The sequence below is a fragment of the Leucoraja erinacea genome, chromosome 13 (genome assembly GCF_028641065.1).
Source record: "Leucoraja erinacea ecotype New England chromosome 13, Leri_hhj_1, whole genome shotgun sequence".
In the NCBI taxonomy this organism is placed as follows: Eukaryota; Metazoa; Chordata; class Chondrichthyes; order Rajiformes; family Rajidae; genus Leucoraja; species Leucoraja erinaceus.
In genome coordinates, this window is record NC_073389.1 from 5,317,850 (window position 1) to 5,342,409 (window position 24,560).

A 24,560-nucleotide genomic window follows, 5' to 3' on the forward strand; every position below is an offset into this window, starting at 1 on the left:
TCCTTCTCTCCAGGGACGCTGCCTGTCCCGCTGTGTTACTCCAGCATTTTGTGTCTATCTTTGGTGTAAATCAGCATCTGCAGTCCCTTCCTGCACAAGGGAGAGAAGGGGCCCCTTTAATGATCAACATGGTCAACTGTGAGTGGAGCTACAAGAGATGGGTGGGGCGTTACATGAATGCATTAACCATGTGGATTCTCAAGGAGGATTATTCTCCCCCAGGTGTTGGGCTGGGTGTTAAATGATGATTTCTCATCTCTGTTTACTGAGAAGATGTGGGAAGAAAAGGAACGGAGGGAAATGAGTGATGATTTAAGTACCAAATCAACATGTCAGAACTTCAGCATATTATTAAAAGAATTTACACTAAAAATTGTACCAATATAAATTTCTATGCCAAATGATTCGAGACTTTGCCTGGATGGATCATCGTCCTAAAAGCTGCTTAAACTGTTCTAGGGCCTGACTGATTAGTTTAAATAATAAATTCTATTATGTAACCTTTGAAATCTTAGTAATAAAACTGATCACTTAAAATTCAAGAGCAGAAGAATTAAAATTCTAAAAAGTACGACGTTTTAGTTTGTAACTTTTTAGAGATGAGGGGGGAGCGGTGGAGTTGCTGCCTTATGCCCCTGTCCCACTTAGGAAACTTGAACAGAAACCTCTGGAGACTTTGCGCCCCACCCAAGGTTGCCGCGCGGTTCCCGGAGATTGCAGGTTGCACAAAAAAGCTGGAGAAACTCAGCGGGTGCAGCAGCATCTATGGAGCGAAGGAAATAGGCAACGTTTCGGGCCGAAACCCTTCTTCAGACTGATCGGGGGCGGGGTGGGCGGGGACAGGAAAGGAAGAAAGAGGGGCCCGAAGGCTGGGAGGAGACAGCAGGGGGGCTGAGGAAGGGGAGGAGACAGCAAGGACTAACAAAATTGGGAGAATTCGATGTTCATGCCCCCAGGATGCAGACTCCCCAAACGGAATATGAGGTGCTGTTCCTCCAATTTCCGGTGCTGCTCGCTGTGGCCATGGAGGAGACCCAGGACAGAGAGGTCGGAGACGGAGTGGGAGGGGGAGTTGAAGTGCTGAGCCACCGGGAGGTCAGCTTGGTTATTGCGGACCGAGCGGAGGTGTTCGGCGAAACGATCGCCCAACTTCCGCGTGGTCTCACCGATATAGATCTGAACCCCGGAGATTGCAGGTGGTTGCTGGAGGTTGTAGGTAGTGGAAGCAGGTAGCGAGACTGATAAAAAACCTTCGGGAACCGCACAGAAACCTTGGGTGGGACGCAAAGTCTCCAGAGGTTTCCGTTCAGGTTTCCTAAGTGGGACAGGGGCATTAGGTGATTAGCACCAGGGACTTGGGTTCCATCCTGACTTCATGTGCTGTCTGTGTGGAGTTTGTACGTTTTCCCTCTGACCGCGTGGGTTTCCTCTGCGTGCCCTGGTTTCCTCCCACCCTCCAAAGATGTACACGTTTAATTGGCTTGTGTTCTGTAAATTGTCCCTAGTGTGTGTAGGATAGTGCAAGACTTTTGCCTTCCATCACAGTGAGGAGGTGTTTGGAGATTCACTGTGATGGATGTTTATGTAAATTGTGTTAATTGTGTGTCTTATTTTTTTTTTGATGTTATGACTGCAGGAACGAAATTTTGTTCAAACTATGTCTGTTTGAATGACAATAAATGGCATTCTATTCTATTCTATTCTAGTGTACAGGGCGATGGCTGGTCGGTGCGGACTCGGTGCGCCAAAGGGGCCTGTTTCTGCACGGTACCTCTAAAGTATAAAGGTGTTGGTCGCTGTGCTGACGTGTACAGTCTCACATGAAGCAGTGTCCAAACTACATCACAACCGGATTTACACTGGTCACTGTACCCACAAACATCAGAGTTAGAGTGTAACGGTTGGATCAGGTCCCACCGCGCACTAGGATGCGTTTACCTCAGCAGCCACCGCACGCTTGTTTGCCTCCACCAACTTGACAATGTTTTTTGCAGACACATCCTCCAGCTTGGCTTTATCCTTGTTCCACAGGGACCTGCCCAAGGACAACAGAGTCACATCACAAACGCAACCAGCATCATGTGGAAGCTCTAATACACTTGTGGTGCCAGGATTCAACCCAAGTGCAGTTAGTTTCATTCAGCTTCAGTACAAAATGGTTTCTAACCAAACAAATGCTGCTGAATGTGGAGTTAAAATCTGTACCTCAAACAGATGAAAAGTTGGAAAAGAGATAAAGTGGCCATTTGTACAATGCTTTCTGGTGTGGGCGAGAGATGGAGGCTGCGTGTATCCCCACAAATGTCACGGTGCACAGTCTCCCTGCTGTCGAGGAGATGCCTCGGTAAACTGCCTGCTCCCTTTCACAAGGTGCTCTGGCCAAAACGAGACGCAGAATCTGCCCCGGAAGCCCAGTGTCTTTGGCTGCTGGCGTCGAGGCAGCAACTTGGTCAATGGAGACAAGTACTGAGGCAAGATCCAAGGTCTCGCAGCTGCAGCAGCAGCAGGAGTGTCCAGCGCCTTCATGCCTTCCTCAAAGCAGAGGTATCAGTGGGAGACGCAGGAAGCCATCCTGGGACAGGATTTAGCTTTATCACTGGGGAAGAAAAATTAATATCCTTCTTTATTTAATTGGAATTGAACAAGGTAACAAAAGGGTGTTTTGGATGTGACAATTGGTAGCTCTCACTTGTCCAGGTGCAGAAGAAGTTGATGGGAATCGGCAAAGTAAGATTAGACATATTACCTCCAGTCTGGGAATGTGACGAATTGTGGATGGTGAATGCAAGCATGAAATGGGAGGAGATAACAAAGCTAGTTTACATGTCTGAGAAGTTACAGTGGACCACCCGCGACCCTACCACTAGTAGTGTAGATACATTACAGTAAATGGGAGGCTTATGACTAGCTTGGGATGTGGATGGTGACGTGGGCCACGTGAGAGATGAGATAGAATAATGTCAAGATGCCCTTGTATTGTCTTTGAATTGTATTAATCATCTGTTGTTGAATAAGATTAACATAAGTGAATAGTATGTTATGACTAATGAAATAATTGTTACTAGATAGTTGATAGATACTATTCTACAAAAATATTTTAACAAAAGTAAATAAAAGTTGTTTCTGCACAGTATAACTGTTGGCTAATTCTGCTGTAAAGTCAGAGAACTGGTGAGCAGCTTTCTGCCACCACTTGTCCATGATATCGTGCAACAAAGTCTCTTGAAGCAAACCTGCGAAGTCTGGAACTTTTAGTTTTTTCCTTTAATTTCCCTCTAAATGAATTTCTTCGACAATCACCTTCCATTGCTCCAAAACTTCAAATCTTTGGGTGATATTCAAATAAAAAAACTTTCCCTGTAGAATTTATTCCAAATCTAAATTAAATTCTGCCAAGCCTGGTTTGTGATGTTCACAAGGCCTTACAGCCCACAATGCTTGTGCTGAATATGATGCCAAATTCAACCAACCCCATCAGCCTGCACATGGTCCATATTCAATTCAATGTACAAATTCGCAGACCACACCACCATCAAATAATGAGGAGATGGAGTACAGGAAGGAGATCGGGAACCTTGTGTCCTGGTTTCGAGACAACAACCTTTCTCTCAATGTCAGCAAGACAAAGGAGATAGTGATCGCCTTCTTGACTTCGACACATACCCCAGTTTGCATTGACGCTGCTGATGTAGAGATGGCTGAAAACTTCAAATTCCCAGGGGTAAATATCACCAACAACTTCTCCTGGACCACCCATATTGAAGCAACGACCAAGGAAACACACCGATGCCTCTACCTCCCTTCGGAAGTTCTGCACGTCCCCTACAACTCTCACCAACTTCTACAGATGCACCGTAGAAAAGATTATAATCATGATGCATCACAGCTTGGTTTGGGAACAGCTCCATCCAAGTCCGCAAGAAATTGCAACAAATTGTGGATACAGCCCAGACCATCACACAAACCAACATATTGACTCCATTTATACCTTACGATGCCTTGGCAAGGCCAGCAGTGTAATCAAGGACGAGTTGCACACTGGTCACTCCCTCTTCTCCCCTCTCCCATCAGGCAGAAGGTATAGAAGTGTGAAAACGCACACCTCCAGATTCAGGGTCAGTTTCTTCCCAGCTGTTATCAGGTAACTGAACCATCCTATCACAACCAGAGCAGTGCTGACCCTCAGACTATCCCTGATTGGACTTTGCTGGCTTTATTTGGCACTGAACGTTATTCCCTTATCAGGTATCTGCACACTGTGAATGGCTCGATTCTGCTGACTGGATAGCACGTAACAAAAGCTTTTCACTGTACCTCGGTACATGTGACAATAAACTAAACTGATAAGGTATTCCGTCATTCCCTGCATATCCACGTGCCTGTATAAATGCCTCTGCTGCCATCACACCTGCTGGCAGCACATTCCAGGCACCCATCAGCAGGTGTAACAGTAAAACCTGTCCTGCACACTCCTTTAAACTCTCCCACTTTGATCACAGAACCTTGCCTGGATATCCAGTCAACATACCTTTCAGTTGCAAACTGTACATTGATTTTCTTTATTTCCTCTTCTTTCCGTTGAAGTTGTTGCTTTAATCTAAGGACAAAAGCAAAAATGTTACTGAAGCAATCCATTTGCAGACACAAACTGCAGATGCCGGAATCTTGAGTGAGCGCAAAGTGTTGGAGGAATTCAGCAGGTCAGGCAGCATCTGTGGCGGGAATGGACAGGCAATGCTTCGGGTCAGGACATCAGTCTGAAGAATGGTCCTGACCCAAAATGCGTGCCTATTTCCCTCCACTGATGCTGCCTGACCCACTGAGTTCCTCCAGCACTTTGTGCTTTGCCCACAATCTCATTTCTTAGTTGTGTTTTATATGTAAATAAAATTAGAGGGATAATTATCCACAAATCCAAATTCGGCATCTTCAACTGCAGAAGGTTTGTTTTACTGCAAAATATGGGTTTTTGGTTTTAGTTTAGTTTAGAGATACAGCATGGAAACAGGCCCTTCGGCCCACCGGGTCCGTGCCAACCAGCGATCCCCACACATTAACACTATCCTACACACACTAGGGACAATATTTACATTTACCAAGCCAATTTACCAAACCTGTACGTTGTTGGAATGTGGGAGGAAACCGAAGATCTCAGAGAAAACCCACGCAGGTAACGGGGAGAACGTACAAACTCCGTACAGACAGCGCCCGTAGTCAGGATAGAACCCGATTCTACCGCTGCGCCACCATGACTGCCGTGATTTTATTGAATCACCAAAAATGACACCTTTTGATCTGCAATTAAATGACCAGAACAAGAAACGGCAACTATTCTCCCTTTCCCACTGGACTGCTGAGGGCAGGATGGGTATGAGAATATGCAAGCTTCTTTGTACACCATTGTGAGTGGGAATTATGTCTGTTGTTGGGATAAATCCTGGAGCACATCCCCTGAAAGTTGTCTTCAGCAGATGCACTGCAGCGAGTGAAGAAGCCACCTTCTCAAGGATAATTAATCAAGTGAACTATATTAATCAATGGCAGCCTGGCCAACAGTCGGCCTGTCTTTTCAACTTTTTTTGCTATTTTAGTGTGTTTTTAAAAGTATATTTTCAATGTTCTCTGGTTTGTTTTATGTGGGGGGGTGGCGGTCGGGGAAACCTTTTTTAAAATCTCTTACCTTGTGGATTGTATCTCCGCATTTGGCCGATATACGCCTAACCTTTCCTATCCATGTACCTGTCTAATTACCATTTAAAAAGTCACAGTAGTATGTACTTTTATAGCTTCCTCTGGCAGCTCATTCCAGATGGGAAAAGGTCCCTCTTAAAGCTCACCCCTATCACCTTAACCCTATGCCCTCTAGTTTTAGAATCTTCTAAGCTGGTAAAAAAGTGTGAGCATTCACATTATTCGTGCCCTTCATGATCTTCTACACCTCAATAAGTTCATCCTTCAGCCTCCTACGCTCCAAAGAAAAAAGTCCTAGTCTATCCTACCTCTCCCTATAACTCAGGCCCACAAGCCCAGGTAACATCCTGGTGAATCTCTTCTGTACTATTTCCAATTTAATGGCATCCTCCCTGTAGCTGGGTGCACACAGTGGTCCAAGTGCGGTCTCACCAGCAACCTATAATCGCTGCGCTCTTCCCAACAGAATTCATATCCCAGAATATAAATAAGCAATATTTTCCAGCTCATATTTTGAATAGTAGAGATTTGACGCTTATTGGATATTACTAATGAATGCAGGCGTACCGAGACATTTCCAGCTGTTGATATTCTTGGACCTGAGTGCACAGCCTCTCCGTAAACATTCTTTGCTCTTGCTCTTTCTTGTACTGAATCATCAAATACTCCAAGTTTTTCTTAAGATCCTGACAAAATAAAAAACAAAAAACATTCAGACATTTAAAACTCAAATGAAAATGCTAGTTTTATGCAATAAGGCAGAAGTGTATGTTGGTGAACAGCAACAGCGAGATTGAAGATAGACACAAAATACTGGAGTAACTCAGCTGGACAGGCATCATCTCTGGAGAGAAGGAATGGGTGACGTTTCGGGTCAAGACCCTTCTTCAGACAGTGAAATACCAGAAACATGCTAACTGAATTTCTGAACCATCGTACCAACAACTAGTCCCGAGCTACTATCTACTTCATTGAAGCCTATCTTTAATCAGATATTACTGGACTTTATCATGTACTAAACGTTATTCCCTTTATCAGATTCAGATTCAGATTCAATTTAATTGTCAATGTCAGTGTACAGTACAGAGACAACGAAATGCATTATCGTGTATCTGCATAAATACGTGGTACTCCACCTGCAACTGCTCGGACAGGAAGGCTCTGCAGAGGGTAGTGAGGGGAGCAGAGAGGATCATTGGCGTCTCCCTACCCTCGGTACAAGAACTGTTCCAGAGCCGCTGTCTGAAGAAAGCACAGAGAATTGCTAAGGACAAACTGCACCCCCTCCACACACACCTGGATCTCCTGCCATCAGGCAAGAGATATCGAAGCATCAAAGCCCGGACTACGAGGCTGCTAAACAGCTTCCTACCACAGGCTGTGAGGCTGCTAAACAGTCACTCTGCACCCACAGTCACTTGACTTGACTCTGCGGCTGGCACGGACACTTTAATACTGGCACTGGCCACTCAAATCAGCGGCCCCGGACATTTTTTATGATTGGTTTATTGTATTTTAACATTGTGTTTTTTTTTACCTGCTTTTAACTATTTATACTGTGATCCATCAGGGACTAAAAAATGGTCAATTCTTGAGTGGCCAAGTCAATTCTGTGAGCATGCATGCCTGAAAGGGACTAGACCCCCAAAAGCATGCGTACCTAAAGATAGCTGCAATCATCAGGGACTGGATTGTTTTTAGTGTTATTATGTGTGATTATGTGTGAAATGTTTAAATTTCATGTGCGATGCTCCGCTATTCACTGGGAAACGTCTTTTCATTTTGTACTGTAACAACTGTTGCTTGCAAGATGACAATAAAGGTTGATTGATTGATTGATTGATTGATGATGGGTCTTTGTCCCAAACATTATGGAGGGCACTGTGTAGTGTTTCCGTTGACTGGTTAGCGTGCAACAAAAAAGCTTTTCACTGTACCTCGGTACCCGTGACAATAAACTAAACTACACATGCTTGCTGTTCGCTAGTTTCCAATGAACATGTTTGTGCTACACTGAACAGTTATGACCATGTCACGCTGCCGCTTACAATAATGCAAATGTAACATTTAAAACACTTACATTGTTTTCAGCTTCTAGATCATTCAATTTTTGTTTGATTTTGGAATCTCCTTTGCTGTTTTGCCCAACGTCGCCCTGTGATTTGGCAATGGCCTCCTGTGGGAATAAATCCCCATCCTAGAGAAGAAAGATAATCATCAGTACAAAGAACCTTCCTGTGTTGGAATCTATGACCCCATTACGATAATGTACCGCCCATGTAGTCCTTCAGCATTGACAGCAGAGCACAGCACCATGGAACATTCACACCACCCTGGCCACACTACCATGGGGAAGGTGGTACAGGAGCCCAAAAACCGTGACCTCCAGAATCACAAGCAGCTTCTTCTTTGCAGCAACCCTCAGGCTCTTGAAGCACCCTGTACAACACTCACCTCAACCCTATCTCAGCGACTATAGCTGCACTTGTTTAGTTACGTATTATTACTGATCATATCGCTATGATCCCATAAGCTCAGGCGCTCGAGACCTGGCGACACCTCGTAAATCTTCTCTGCACTTTTTCCAACTGAGTAACATCCTTCCTAATGTTGATGTTGGGTCAGAACACAACACTCCTAATGTGGCCCCTTCAATGTCTTGCACAACTGGCCCATTCTTTGGAAAGTGAGCAAAAATGTCACACACGTGGCCAGATGTCATCGCGTAAAGTAAGACATTAAAACATCCTTGTAAGAGATTAAATCTTATTCATTGCTATTTTCCTACCTACAGAACTATAATGCATGTCTGCTGAAGATATGAACATTCTAGCTTTTTAAAATTCACAAAGCTTGTAAGATAAAACTGAGTTATGAAAAAAAAAATGCTTCCGCGCAAGGTCACACACGTGACCAGCCATAGACAATAGGTGCAGGACATTCGGCCCTTCGAGCCAGCACCGCCATTCAATGTGATCATGGCTGATCATCTACAATCAGTACCCTGTTCCTGCCTTCTTTCCATATCCCTTATCCCATAACCCTTAATATTTGACCTCTGACCCTAAACATTGGTAGCAAAACATAAAAATTTCACTTGATAAACTTAAAAAAAAAATATGAATAATATGTACAATATACCTGGAATGCTTTCAGAATTACAAGAGGTGTATTCAACAATGTTTCATACATTTGGTCACACACGTGACTAAGAATGGCCCAACTGTGACGTTTGTTTTGAAGAAGAACTTCAAACTTACTGCGTTGGGCTTGTTGTTGTGCGTGGGAACACCATCCCGCTCGCCATCACTGTGGTAGGTGTGGTTAACCCCCTCACTGGTCAAAGAGGGAGCAGTGTGATGGGTCGCGGTGGGAAGAGGCGAGAGCGAGGCGTGGATGGGAACCACTCCCGATGTAGCCACGTGACAGGCGCTGCTTGCCACCTGAATGGCTTGGTCTTCCTGCACAGGGGTCGACAGGGCCTCACTGTCACCACAACAAAAACATTAAACATCAGCAACTAGAATGAATGTACGGCCTCGTCAGATGAATTGTGAATGTCTCACCTGTTAGGGCTCTTTAGACTTGAGAGGTACAGCGCGGAAACAGACCCTTCGGTCCACCGAGCCAGCGCCGACCAGTGATCACCCCGTACACTTAACACCATCCTACACACTAGGGACGATTTACAATTTTACCTGATCCAATTAACCTGCAAACCTGCACGTCTTTGGAGCGTGGATGGAAACTGGGGCGCCTGGAGAAAACCCACGCAGGTCAAGGGGAGAACTTAAACACCGTACCGACAGCACCCGCAGTCAGGATTGAACCCGGGTCTCCGGCGCTGTGAGGCAGCAACTCTACCGCTGTGCCACTCTGCTGCCCCTGTCCAGTCCCTGGTTGGTGATGGAGGGAGGAGGGGCAAAGACAAGTAGGGGAATGTGTCAGGGGTCGGACAGGGGTGGCTGGACCAGGGGGTGAGGTAGGGAATGGTTTGCTCAGTGGAGGGGAGGTAAGAGATAGGCAGGACGCGACTGATGGTGGGGTCCAACTGGATAGAACTAGTGTACAGGTGATTGTTGGCATGGAATCTGTGGGCCGAAGGGCCCTTGGGGTGGTGGTGATGTGCTAGATGCATCACATCATCACCGCCTGGTGAAAGGTGAGGACCAGGGGAAGCTTTTTCTCTCTCTCTCTCTATTCTGGCAGGCAGCAAATGGGGTGAGAACAGAGGCTAGAGACACAGGGAAGGCATTTTGTAGAATGGCCCCTGAAATTTCAGAAGGGTTGGAACACACTTTGTAGACGTGGACATCTTGCCTAACTTACTGCTCAGTAGAACCAGTGTGATGATCATCCTCCTGCACTATAGCCTGGAAAGACAAAACGACATCAGCAAATGTTATCTGCACCAGACTCCTAAAAATACATTTTATTCTCCATCAAAATAACAACATCACATCTTTTTTGCACTATTATTGTTTTTTTTTGTGTACATACGTGTGCGTGCAGAGTGATAGTCATTGAGTCAAAGTGATGGAGTGTGGAAACAGGCCCTTCGGCCCAACTTGCCCACACCGGCCATCATGTCCCAGCACCACTAATCCCACCAACCTGCATTTGGTTCATATCCCTCCAAACTTGGCCTATCCATGCACCTGTCTAGCTATTTCTTAAACGTTGGGATAGTCCCTGCCTCAACTACCTGCCCTGGCAGCTTGTTCCATACACCCAACACCCTTGGTGTGAAAAAGTTACCAAGTGAATTTTCAAAAGTAAGTGTGAGTGTGTGTTTGTGTGTGTATACACACATATATACATACATACATATTGATCCGGACTGATTACACTGACCCTTGTGCTTCTTTCTATCTGACCAGTAACAATAAGTACACTTGTATAGGATTCAAGCGAGTGGGGTATTTAAGTGATTTATTACGTTCCCATTTTGTAATCGCGGCTATCATTGTAAACCTCCACGTACATTCTACTCTTTAATTACCAGTGATTCTCCGCAATTGCCTCACAGTCCTTGTATTCTGGCTAATACTGGTTTATATTTTTCTACCCCTGTTTCTGATCACAAGGTATTCTATTGACAATTTAATCATGACAAGGGACTAATCAACAATTAAAATTGCAACACAAAAGGTAATCTGATAGCACAGAAACAGGCCCTTCGGCCCAACTTGCCCACACCGACCAAGATGCCCAATGTACACTAGCTTCACCTACTCACACGAGGCCCATATCCCTCTAAATCTTTCTTATCCATGCACCTGTCCAAATGTCTCTAAATGTTGTTATAATCCCAGCCTCAACTGCCTCCTCTGGCAGCTCATTCCATATACTAACCACCCTCGGAGTGAAAAGGTTCCTATTAAATCTTTCCCCTCTCACCTTAAACCCAAGTCCTCGGATTCTTAATCCCCCTATCGTATAATACTGTAATAACTAAGTAGTTTTTTCAGTGCTTTCATCTTCAAATTGTACGCTCTGTTCATTTGCATCTTATTCCCTTCAGAAAGCCCCGACTATCAGACCGCACATAGTTCTAAGTTAGCTCCAACCAAAGAGGACAGCAGTGGAATAGAAAATGACAATTGCTCCCTCCCGCCAGGCAATTTGGACGTTGACTTTTACCAGAACAAAATTAAACATAAATAAGTGGCATGTGATACTTTCAGATGCCACGGAGGCAAATCCAGGATGCATGGGGTTATGAATTCACTGCAGCAAACACATACACACAATCTTGCCAGTGTGATAGTACGCGCCAGAACTCCACACCTCTGAGGTTAAAAACTAGATTTTCAATTTTGAATGTTTTTGTGTCTTCCTTCAGTACACTGATGAATGCTTACCTCTTTACTTTTAGTCTTTTTCTTTTTCTTCTTTGACTTTGTTTTGTTTTTTAACACCTGCAGTGGGAGGAGAAGAAAATAAGTCCACTAAATAGAATTCCAATTTAAAATCTAATCATGAACATAAAGATAAATATAATATAGTGGACAAGGCTAGGCCCGGAGTTCAATCCTTGAATTAGCAGAGGTCTGACTTCGATAGTACAGGATCTGGCCGATGGCCTGATGGGCCGCATGGCCTGATTCTTATGGTCCAAGTAGTTTTGAGCAGCTGTTGGAGGGAAGAACAACATCCGATATGTGGCAGGCGATTGAAAGAGAAATAGTGAGTGTTGAGACTCAGCATGTCCCTTCAGGGCACTGAACAAAGCTGGTAAGATTAAGGGACCTTTCCCAATGCTGTAAAGTGTGAATTTCTATGAAGCATTCGGCGTAACACTGGGGTGTCTGCAGAGAATGTCTGGGGTCTGATACGTACGTTTGCTGATGGCACAAAGATTGAAGTTGCAGAGAGTGACATTGGTCACCTCAGGATGGAGCTGGCCATGGATTATCTGTGGAATTCTCTGCCACAGAAGGTGGTTGAGGCCAGTTCATGGGCTATATTTAAGAGGGAGTTAGATGTGGCCCTTGTGGCTAAAGGGATCAGGGGGTATGGAGAGAAGGCAGGGATGAGATACTGAGTTGGATGATCAGCCATGATCATATTCGAAGGACCGAATGGCCTACTCCTGCACCTATTTTCTATGTTTCTATGTCTATCAGCTGCATTGTTGGCCAGAGTGGTAGCAGGTGGAATCCAATCCAGACCAGGGCACAGTCAATGCAATTTGGGCAGCCTAATACAGGCTGGACTACTACAGTAAACAGCAGGGACATTAGAAGCTTGGATGTAAGGAGGAACCCTGGGGTGCGTCCATCACTCCCTGACACATGTTGATAGTGTAGTAAAGGCTGCGTTTACACCTTCATCGGCAGAGGTATTGAGTATATGAGCGGGGACATTGTGTTGTGTCCAGTCCACTCTAGAGAGAGCACGTGGTTGCACTAGAAAGAGTGCAGAAGAGGCTCGCCAGGCTGTGGCTGGGAATGGAGGGAGATTGGACAGGTTGGCATTGTTCTCACTGGAGCTCAGGAGGCTGAGAGGTGAAAGTAAAGAGGTTTATTAAATTATAAGGAGCATACATGGTGTAGATCTTGTAAAAGGGCAGGGATTCTAATACTAGAGGACATAGGTTGAGAGGGAAAATATTTAAAGGAGCTCTGAGAGGGTTTCATCCACGAGGACAGCGGTGGGTAAATTGAGAGGAGGTGGTAGAGGCAGATACAACACAATGGTTAAAGCATTTGCACGGATACATGGATAGAATATGGGACTAGCATATATAGGCCTCTTGGCTGGCACAGAAGCGATGGGCTGAAGGGCCTGATTCCATGCTGTGTGGCTCTAACAATTTCTCAAACTTTTAACCAACGATGGAACGGCAAAATACTTTCCTTTACAAATAACTTATACAGAAGAAGGGTCCTGACCCGAAATGTCACCTATCGGAGTTCTCCAGAGATGCTGCACGACCCGCAGTTACTCCAGCACTCTGTGTCTACCTAGAAAGGTGACTTTGGCTGCAGTGGCCATGTACAGGGTTAGAGGAAGGTATGAATAATACACAAGGCATGGAAGGAATGTTTTAATCATGCATCGATTAAATATAGAAATGTGAGAAGGCTTACATGAAGAAACTCGTCAGATTAGCATTGTACAAATACACCGAGGTGCTCCAATCCCCTGGCCTGTGGCATGTGGATGAGTAAAGTATTTATTTAATCAGCTTCCGCAGCATTGTAAAAAGGTGCATCAGTCAGTGTGGGACCAGCAACAATATCCTGACCAAGGGAAGCCGACAGAACAGAGGCTTTGACAACAGTTAGAATGCTTCCCTCTCTTTTCTGGATGCTATGAGATGAGTGGATTGTTTAACCACTCATTAATAAAGTCACACACGTCCAGCTTACAAACTTCGTTAGTGATAACTGACAAGAGGAAATGTTTAAGAAGGAATGGCAGATGCTGGAAAGATCCAAAGAAGACAAAAAATGCTGGAGAAACTCAGCGGATGAGGCAGCATCTATGGAGAAAAGGAGTAGGCAACCCGAAACGTCGCCTTCTCCTTTTCTCCATGGATGCTGCCTGACCCGCTGAGTTTTTCCAGCATTTTTTTATCTACTTACAAGAGGAAGGTCTTACCATTGAGTGATCATCGTCTACTGGACTCCCCGAGTTATTTACTTTTTCTTTTATCTCAGGTGGAGGAGGAAGTGCGGATAAAACAGCTGACAAAAGAAATAGCAACTGGTTAGCCGAATGTCTTTGACCATCACTGAGAATTACCACTGCCCTCCACGCTGCCAGCCCCCACCGCTGGAACCAGAGAGAGTGTGAGCAGCTTGCAACGTGCTCCCCACTTCTGCATGGTGGTCACATTACACAGTCTGGTCTTCCCTCTCAAGCCTTGCCTGAAAAAAAGCATTGGCGACATCCAGCAGTCTCTTTCGCCGAGCATTTCTCACAAGGAGAATCTGTGGATATTAATTCTGCACCAAGCAATTTGATAGCTATTCAGGTTTTTGGTTGTCTTATGGCATCCCAATTGCTTTGTAAAATGTTCAGTCTAATAAACCAACGGGCATGTTTTATTCCACATACATCGGTATAACCAATTACTTACAGCTAGTTGGTGGTGCAGTCGCCTCTGTTGATTGTGTGGTCATTCCTGTTGAAGCAAAGAAATGAGAGAGTTTGTGTTTATGATGTATTTTGAGTATTTTGAGTATAGAAGTTGGGATGTAATGTTAAAATTGTACAAGGCATTGGTGAGGCCAATTCTGGAGTATGGTGTACAATTTTGGTCGCCTAATTATAGGAAGGATGTCAACAAAATAGAGAGAGTACAGAGGAGATTTACTAGAATGTTGCCTGGGTTTCAGCAACTAAGTTACACAGAAAGGTTGAACAAGTTAGGGCTTTATTCTTTGGAGCACAGAAGTTTAAGGGGGACTTGATAGAGGTTTTTAAAATGATGAGAGGGATAGACAGAGTTGACGTGGAAAAGCTTTTCCCACTGAGAGTAGGGAAGATTCAAACAAGGGGACATGACTTGAGAATTAAGGGACTGAAGTTTAGGGGTAACATGAGGGGGAACTTCTTTACTCTTTACTAGAGAGTGGTAGCTGTGTGGAATGAGCTTCCAGTGAAGGTGGTGGAGGCAGGTTCGTTTTTATCATTTAAAATAAATTGGATAGTTATATGGATGGGAAGGGAATGGGGGGTTATGGTCTGAGCGCAGGTATATGGGACTAGGGGAGAATACGTGTTCGGCACGGACTAGAAGGGTCGAGATGGCCTGTTTCCGTGCTGTAATTGTTATATGGTTATATGGTTATATATGATGGTCCGTGATCTCCAGGTTCAAGAACAGCTTCTTCTTCCCAGCAAGTGTCAGGCTCCTGAACACTGCACAACTCTAACCTCAGCAACTATGATCTTCTACAGACTGTGTTTTTGGTTGCACTACAGACTTCAATTTTGTGGTATTATGGTTGCCTCGTATTAGGGTTATTAAATTATTCTATTATTGGTTATTATTTGTTCTGATACCGGTTCACATAACCGTCACTGACCGACTGGAAAGACGTGACTTGGAAGATGGCCGGACACGAGGAAGAATGACAATTAAACGCTCGACTCTTAATGACAACCAGAGAAACTTCAGCTGACAAGTTACCTTCAGCTGTCTGCTAACATCAGAGCTCAGTTACTTTAAGCCAAAGCTGCTTGGTACTATTTAGTTTAGTTTAGAGACACAGCGCGAAACAGGCCCTTCAGCCCACCGAGTCTGCACCGACCAGTGATCCCCGCACATTAACACTACCCTACACACACTAGGGACAAGTTACATGTATACCAAGCCCATCAACCTACAAACCTGTACGTCTTTGGAGTGTGGGAGGAAACCGAAGATTTCGGAGAACGTGGGGACATTGGGAGAATGTACAATCTCCCTACAGACAACACCCGTAGTCGGGATTGAACCGGGATTATGCAAAGAAAAATGAGTTTGCTGTAGACCCTCGACACCAGGACAAATTCCATCCAATATGGAGAGGAGGCTCATCTATGGGTTGTCATGTCAGCTGGTACAAACAATGGATCCACTTTATCTATTTTTGTTCTTGAAGCTATGGTTAAAATACAAGTATTTTTCTTAATGCCCTTTTCAGTATATTATTGGTACTGGTTTATTATTGTCGTGTGTACTGGGATAAAGTGAACAACTTTATTTTGTGTGTTTAAGAAGGAACTGCAGATGCTGGAGAATCGAAGGTACACAAAAAAGCTGCAGAAACTCAGCAGGTGCAGCAGCATCTATGGAGCGAAGGAAATGGGCAACGTTTCGGGCCGAAACGTTGCCCATTTCCTTCACTCCATAGATGCTGCTGCACCCGCTGAGTTTCTCCAGCTTTTTTGTGTACCTTTTATTTTGCGTGCTGTGCAGACAAATCACCCCATGCAGGAGTACGTAGTGCAAAAGAGAAAATAGACAAGGAGCAGAATACAAATGGTATAGCTACAGACAAAGTGCAGATAAAAAAGGTGCAAGAGCTATAATAGGGTAGATTGGAAGATCACAAATTCATCTCTAGCAAATGAATGTCTGTTCAAGAGTCTAATAGTGCACAACTTGAGTCTGTACAGCAAATCAAAGACACGGTCCATAGAAGACCGTAGTTGCTGAGATGGTGGTTGGTGCCGTGCAGTGTTCAATAAAACAGTTTAGTACTTGAAGGTGTATAATATGCGGCTGTGGAAGTTATCGCCACAGACAGCTGTGGAGGCCAGGTCAATGGGCATCTCTAAAGAGGAGATTGATTAATAAGGGCGCCAACGGTTATGGGGAGAAGGCAAGAGAATGGGGTTGCGAGGGAAGATTAGATCAGTTCAGTTTAGTTTATTGTCACGTGTACCGAGGTACAGTGAAAAGCTTTTGTTGCGTGCTAACCACTCAGCAGAAAGACAATACATGATTACAATCGAGCCTTTTACAGTGTATAGATACATGATAAGGCAGTTAAAGTAAGAGATGTTGCTGTAGGAATCGAGATTTAAGAGTGTGGAGCGATTGTAATGAGTTTGTAGATCTACTCTGTGGCCAGCACACAAATAGTCTCCTGGGTCGGGGGCCATCTTGGAATCAGCCATGATTGAAAGGGCGAGCAGACGCGATGAACAAAACTAATTGACTAATTCTGCTCCTCTGTGTGTACGAAACTTTCAGATACAAAAGTGGGGAGCTGAGCTGGTGAAACTGGGCTACCTTGCTGAACAAGCGACAGGAGCAGATGCATGACGTCAGCCACCGGCCTGCCCAGGTAACCAGCCAGTCGGTGATGATCCTCCCACAGGCCTTCGATGGGAAAACTCTTCAGATCTTGCAGCTCCTCTTTATCCGCCCCCAGGTCCATTAAAATCTCTGTGATCCTGTCCCACATGACGGCAAACTCGGACTCTTTGATGCCGGTGTTGAGAGTTTCGAAGAGCAGTCTACTCCGCATGCGGCAGAGGTGCAACAAGGCGGCACCTCTGCTGTGGTCATTGGGCGATGGCTCGTTGGCCCAGCCTCTCCGTGGTGCAGGAAGGACCTTCAAGTGTCTCATGAGCGATGCCAGCAACGTGATGTCAAAGGTATGTGAGGAGGGCTGCTCATTGTTGGGGGGGTACAGTAAACTCCAATCACCGGCATCCACCGTGGCCTTGGAACCAACCTTATGGTAAGGCTCTAAAAGACGTTTATTTTTCAGCAGTTCCCTCTTTAGTGTCCGGGGTGGTACTGCCCGATCGAATATCTGCAGGAGGACCTCAGTGCCCTTTATGATGATCAGATGAAGAAGACGGTAGAACAACGAATAATCCATGTCCGTGCAAAATAAATCCATGGGGGAAGCATTTCCAAAATTAGGAATACTGTCTTTGTCTAAATGACAATACACAAGCGTTAGTACAATTGCATCTAACAAATGGATAAATACAAAATGTCATGTATATGGGTGTTTCCATAAATACATCACTCAGCAGTGAAACTGAAGGTCTCCAAACTTCCTGGTCGTTTTCCTGTTTTTTACGTAATATTCCCATTGTTTCATATCCTGTATTTTTAAGTCATATAGATCATGGTGTAGAGCCACAATAATGACATAGAAACAGAAAATAGGTGCAGGAGGCGGCCATTCGGCCCTTCGAGCCAGCACCGCCATACACTGTGATCATGGCTGATCGTCCCCAATCAATAACCCGTGCCTGCCTTCTCCCCATATCCCTTGATTCCACTAGCCCCTAGAGCTCTATCTAACTCTCTTAAATCCATCCAGTGTTTTGGCCTCCACTGCATTCTGTGGCATGAAGCAAAAATAAATAAATCTGTTTTTACAAAGAAAAACATTGTTTTCTTGCCTTTGTGTGGCATTTTTCAAGCAAATCCTGTGGTTAATTTATACCAGAAAGATTACATTAATTTTGCAATTAAATAACTCTGTACAAGCTAAATTCTGATTATACTTATGATTTATCATCATTTATTATCACCCGATAAGATGGTTTTCTGATGCCCTAGGTTTTTGCAGCAGAACGCGAGTAGCAGTGTCAATTTGGACAAATATTAAACATGTGAATTAAAAGCAGAGTAACCATTTTTATATTTATTGTTTCTTTTTTAATTGTTTATATTTTGTGTTTAAGCTTTCCATTGAAATACTTAATAATTAATAGAACTTAAAATCATGAAATATAAATCTAGTTTGCTCACCTATTTTAGCGAGATGTCTCATTCTATTGACCCCCCACCCATTCGGTAGGATCCGGTAGGCGGCGCGACTCTGGTCAGCAGCGGCCTCTGCAGCCTGTCCGCGTTTTTATTATTTTTTGTCTGTGTTTTTATGTAGTTTTTGTTATTTTATGTTGGGGTGTGTGTGTGGGGGGGGGGGGGGGGTGGGTGGGGGGGGGGGGGGGGGAAACTTTTGAATCTCTCCCTGCACTGGAGACCCGACCTTTTCTCGTAGTAGGTCTCAGTTGTCGTTGGGGCCGCAACGAGGAGCGGCCTCCAAATGGAAGAGACCGGGGACTCTGGTGATACGACTCACCGTCGCCGTCGCGGAGCTGGCCGAGACCGGAGCGGGGTGGAGCGGTGGAGGAGCGCTGCTGCTGCTGCTGCCGCTGCTGCTGCTGCCGATTCGGAGGCTGCTACTGCGGGTCTGCGGACGGCGGCACCGGGAGCCCGCGGATTCCTGGAGGGAGACCGCTTTTTTTTCCTGCAACGGCGACTTCTCCCGCCCGAGTTGCGGGGTCGAAGAGCTCCTGGAGCGGGTCCTAACACCACTGCCCCGCGCGGCTTGGAATGGCCGCGGGACTCTGCGAACGCACACCGGGGTCTTTAACACCAAGACCCGGTGTGCGACCTCGCACCACCCGGCGTGGCTTTAATGGCCGCGGGACAATCGCCATCGCCAGCCGGGGGCTTTGACTTTGACTCTGACATCGGGGGGGGGGGGGGGGGTGCAGTGGAGAGATAAGTTTTTTTGGCCTTCCATCACAGCTATGTGATGCATGTTTATGTAAAATGTAATTATGTTGTGTCTGGGGTCTATTTGTGTGTAATGTATGGCTGCAGAAACGGCATTTCATTTGGACCTCCAGGGGTCCAAATGACAATTAAATAGACTATTGACTATTGAGTAACGTCAGCAATGCTATTTATAGCACTAAAACGAGGTTTTTGTTTGCACTTATCGTGTTTAAAAAAAAAAAAATTAAACAATTATAATGACCCTGGCATTAATTACGGGCCTCGTGGTGGGTTGGGTGCCGGCATTTTGTAAGCGAGCTTCAAAATCAGTAAGTGTCCCATATGTATGTTCAGTAAATCATTCTTTTTTCTCAATTTTTGAAGGTATTTTGAAGGTATTTGAAGGTATTAAATTTTGGTCAAATTTTGATCGACTTTGATCACAAATTAGCTCATAAGGATCAGAGGTAGATCCATTTTTAATCCTGCGGTATTTCATTATGATTTAATAACTTTCAAATTTGACCACCCACGTCATGGGATGGTTCCCTCATTTACGGAAACACCCATATACATAACACAAGTATTGTGAGACACATAGTTACAACTCTGCAACCCCACACAGATCATGACCAAAACCTGGATTTTAGCCTGAAAGTCATCATTTTTAGTCAGGTTGTTAATTTGCCTTTCAATGTAAAAAGGAAAAAGATGTCAATCTATGCCAACAACCTCCCTGATCCTGTTATTCTGTTCCTTCCCCACCTTTGTACACTCATCTCTCACCCCAGAGTTCCCCCATCTCCCTTCTCCCCGCCTCTTTCCTTCTCCACATCTCCTTCCACCCATATCCCTCCCTCCGGCTTTATATTTCACTGCTCTTCCCTCTTTATCTGACACCCTTCTGTCTCCTTTCACCTCCAGCCTTTGTCACTCACTGCACCCAATCATCCCCCTTCACCTGTATCCACCTTTCACTTGCCAGGCTAAAGTCTCCCACCCCGCCCCCATCTCGTTTCCAGTTTTCTCTCCCCTACTCCATCAGTCTGAAGAATGGTCCTGACCCGAGACATCATCTCTCTATTCCCGCCACAGATGCTGCCTGACCTGCTGAGTTCCTCCAGCACTTTGTGTTTTGCTCAAGATTGGAGCACCTGTAGTCCCTCACACCTCTCTGAAATAAGAAGAGCTGGGAGCACTAGCAGGTCAGGCAGTGTCTACAGAGAAAGGAAAGTTAACATTGACTCAACGACCTTTCACTAAATATCGGTTTAATCTCTAGCGTTTTATGTTTTTATCATTAACTTGGTTAAAAATCCAATCTCAGAACGCACGTTTTCTTCAGTGCAATGCAGCTAAAACTATTAATAGAGTGGATGTGGAGAGGATGTTTCCACTAGTGGGAGAGTCTAGGACCAGAGATCATAGCCTCAGAATTAAGGAAAGAGATGAGGAGGAATTTCTTTAGTCAGAGAGTGGTGAATCTGTGGAGACCAAGTCAATGAATACTTTTAAGGCAGAGATAGATACAGTAGATTCTTGATTGGTACGGGTGTCAGGGGTTATGGGGAGAAGGCAGGAGAATGAGGTTAGGAGAGAGAGAGATAGATCAACCATGATTGAATGGTGGAGTAGACTTAATGGGCCGAATGGCCTAATTCCTATCACTTCTGAATTTAATCTCACTTGGAGTAAAGTGAATCTTGTGAACATATCTGGAATAAATTACACTGGGAAATTTAGCCGGGCACTTCCTGCCACAAGTCACCCACATGACCCAGACAGTGATGACATCAAGAGCTAATGTGATGACATCATTCTCTTTGCAATGGTCCTTTTGCAATTAAACCAGAAATGCTGGAAATATTCAGCAGGTCAGTCAGCCACAAGGAAGAGAATAAACAGAAAGGTCAATGCCACAATTAGTGGGGTACATGGCTCCTCTTGGAGCACAGTATGGAGGAACATTGTCCCGAGGGTGCCTGTATGGGGCAACAGAGCAAAGTGTGGAGTCATGCATTTTGGTAGTAGGATTAAATGCGTAGACTATGTTCTAAATGGGGAGAAAATTCAGAAATCGGAGGTGCAAAGGAACTCGGGAGTGCTGGTGCAGGATTCTCAAAATAATTGCAAGTCAAATCGGTCATAAGGAAGGCAAATGCAATGATAGCATTTATTTCAAGAGGGCTAGAATATTAAAAAAAACAGGGGTGTAAGGCAGAGGCTTTATAAGGTGCTGGTCAGACCACGTTTAGAGTATTGCGAGCAATTCTGGGCCTCATATCTGAGGAAGGAAGTGCTGGCATTGGAGAGGGTCCAGAGGTTTACGAGAATAGTCCCAGGAATGAGTGAGTTAACATGTGATGAGCGTTTGACGGCACTGGGCCTGTACTCGCTGGAGTTTAGATGGATGAGAGGGGACCTCATTGAAACTTACCAAATAGAAAAAGGCTCAGAGAGTGGATGTGGAGAGAATGTCTAGGACCAGAGGTCATAGCCTCAGAACAATAGGACGTTCTTTTAGGAAGGAGATGAGGAGGAATTTCTTTAGTCAGAGGGTGGTGAAGCTGTGGAATTCATTGCTCCTGTGGAGGCCATGTCAATAAATATTTTTAAGGCAGAGATAGATAGATTCTTGATTAGTACGGGTGTTAGAGGTTAGGGGGTGAAGGCAGGAGAATGGGGTTAGGAGGGAGAGATAGATCAGCCATGATTAGATGGTGGAGTAGGCTTGATGGTCTGAATGGCCTAATTCTGCTCCTATCACTTATGAACTGGGCAAGCAACGGGTATAACACTGGACACACAACAGGTAACAATGGACCCACCACAGACTGTCACAGGTATAAGACATTGCAGCCTGTCACACGTTCTACAGTGTTCTCCTCATGTCCTGCCATCGACATTCTGAAAACTAAAACTCCACACCACCTCGAATAAATGTTAAACTGAGAAAGCTCCAACTTACTGAACTTGTCAAACTCCTGGTCAAACTCCTGAAATAAAGGCTTCAGTTCGGGAATCACATCTTGCTCTTCAGCCAGAAGAAACACCAGCTCTCCAACCTGTCTCAGCACCTTGTTGGTGCTCATTTGCTGTATTAACGTCTCTGGTCTTTGGTCAGGCGGAATGGCAAGTAATACCTTGAACTCCTCTGGACTTACGGCTTTCCTTGCAAGCAGCTTCTTCGCCAAGTTGACGGTGAGGTCTCCTGCTCCATTAAGGATTTGAGTTATGTTTTTTTTGTAACCAAATAAGAAGTATAAACTACACTGATCACCTGTGGAAAGAAAAACACGCAAAATGTTTGCACAGAAATAAGAAGAAAATTCAGGCATAAAAAGATGAATAGATATGATTATTTAAAAATGTGAATAACTTCTCACGGGGTTTGAACAGTGAACTGTAATAATTACATTACAAAAATGATATGCAATAATAGGCAGTGTCTTCATTAAAAAGGTGTTTGTGATGAAGCTGTTATCAGGCAACTGAACCATCCTACCACGACTAGAGAGCAGACCTGAACTACTATCTACCTCACTGGTGACCCTCGGACTTTCTTTGATCGTTCTTTACTGGCTTTACCTTGCACTAAATGTTATTCATGTTATTCCCTTTATCATGTATCTGTACACTGTGAACAGGCTCAATTGTAATGGTGTATTGTCTTTCCGCTGACTGGATAGCAGGCAACAAAAGCTTTTCACTGTACAGGTGACAATAAACTAAACGCAACAAAAATGAACTGCGGTAAGAAGCTCGGTCTTCATGACTAAATTTGGAAGAATGAGAAGGAACGCAAGGTCCTGTTCCACTTGGGCGATATTTGCGCGTCATTTACCAGACATCGTTTACTCGTCATGACGCACGACACGCGCGCATGGAGCGTGGTGAGACATGGTGGCGTAGGCAGCGGCGTGCGGTAGCGTGCAGCGCCCCAGGATTTTGGGATTCTCACCTGCGTGACAAATGAAGCCCAAGTGGGACAGGCCCTTTAATCAACATTCGGGAAGTTCAGATCTCCCACTAATACAGCCTATTATTTTTACAGCTATCTGCCATCCCCCTACACATTTGCTCCGCTAATTCACATGGACTATTGGAGGCTTATCATACAGTCCCATCAAAGTGATCATTCCCTTTACCAAGTACTATCCATCTAGCCCGACCGGTCGATCCCCTGAGAATATCTCCTCTGTGCATGTAGTTAAGTCCCCCCCTCATCAAAATGGTAACCCCCTCTCCTCTCTCACCTGTATCTCTATCATATCCAGTACATCTATACTGCGGAACATTGACCTGACATTCCTGACAGCCCAGCCCTTCTCTCAGCTGTTCCTGTTAAGCTTTTACATCCCAGTCATAAGTCAATCCACACCCTGTGATCACTCTCTGTAGTCTCTAGCTCTAGTTTAAAGCAGCACCTTGCCTTACCCTTTGCCACGTCCCTGCCTGTCTCCTCTACTAAACTTGCTCACTTTGACCACAGTATTTGCCCCCCAACTTCTCATCTGCTTCTTTTGGATATTGGTTCCCCCTGCAGTTCAGGTGCAACCCACCCCTCCTGCACCAGTCAGCTCCTCCCCAGGAGAGATCCCAATGGTCTAGATACCTCCTCAGCCTAGTGTCCATCTGACTATCCTTCTATTCTTGCTTTCACAGGCATGTTCTAATCCAGAGATAGCCATACTCAAGGTTTTGCCTTTGATTTGCGTTACTGAATGCCTACATGACTCTGCAGGTCCCATTCCCACCTTGACCGATGGTACTGGTGTGCACAAAGGCTGCTCTCCCACACTCCCCCTCCCAACACCCCATGAGAATCTAGAAAAGGGTTCAGGAATTCATTTACAAATTGAAATCATTCTCATATGCCACACAGCAGTCTTTCTGGCTGAATGCAGAGTAAAATAGAGTCCAAATCTTACTCAATTCCAAGATGTGCATCAACCATTTCAAAAGTTCGGAGTGATGAGAAGGATTCAGTTCCATGAACAGGCTTAGGAAGTGACGCATCTTAAAATTGCAGTTCCACTCCAGAACATGGTCCACAATCACTTCAGTAGAAATCCCCTTGGCAAACTCCTTCATGTTATACTCAATCAACAGTTCAGATAAGTCCCCTATATCACCCATTGCGTTTTCAATCAACTTCCTGTTCTGAGTAATTTCTTGAAATAGGCGACATTTGACTGTTGGAGAGATGAAGATTTCATAGAATGTCGTTAAAACTGTGACATTTAGCAGGTTGCAGACTCGCATTCCTTTCGGTCAAACATTTTTAGTTTAGTTTTAGAGATACAGGGCGGAAACAGGCCCTTTGGCCCACCGAGTTCGCACCGTCCAGCGATCCCCGCACATTAACACTATCCTACACCCACTAGGAACA

At 44.9% G+C, this 24,560-nt stretch overlaps 1 protein-coding gene across 1 annotated transcript in view; it reads right to left on the reverse strand.

The window, feature by feature from the left end:
* Nucleotides 1–24,560, reverse strand: part of LOC129702572 (E3 ubiquitin-protein ligase DZIP3-like) — a 65,521-nt gene that overhangs the window by 11,243 nt on the left and 29,718 nt on the right. Inside the window, exons 12-23 of the mRNA XM_055644350.1 lie at nucleotides 24,100–24,363; nucleotides 22,137–22,448; nucleotides 16,928–17,584; nucleotides 14,282–14,326; nucleotides 13,801–13,886; nucleotides 11,556–11,612; nucleotides 10,021–10,064; nucleotides 8,952–9,177; nucleotides 7,772–7,888; nucleotides 6,259–6,377; nucleotides 4,529–4,597; nucleotides 1,939–2,035 (exon numbers count right to left, since the gene is read on the reverse strand). Coding sequence (XP_055500325.1) covers nucleotides 1,939–2,035; nucleotides 4,529–4,597; nucleotides 6,259–6,377; nucleotides 7,772–7,888; nucleotides 8,952–9,177; nucleotides 10,021–10,064; nucleotides 11,556–11,612; nucleotides 13,801–13,886; nucleotides 14,282–14,326; nucleotides 16,928–17,584; nucleotides 22,137–22,448; nucleotides 24,100–24,363 — 2,093 coding nt within the window. The remainder of the gene's footprint in view (nucleotides 1–1,938; nucleotides 2,036–4,528; nucleotides 4,598–6,258; nucleotides 6,378–7,771; nucleotides 7,889–8,951; nucleotides 9,178–10,020; nucleotides 10,065–11,555; nucleotides 11,613–13,800; nucleotides 13,887–14,281; nucleotides 14,327–16,927; nucleotides 17,585–22,136; nucleotides 22,449–24,099; nucleotides 24,364–24,560) is intronic.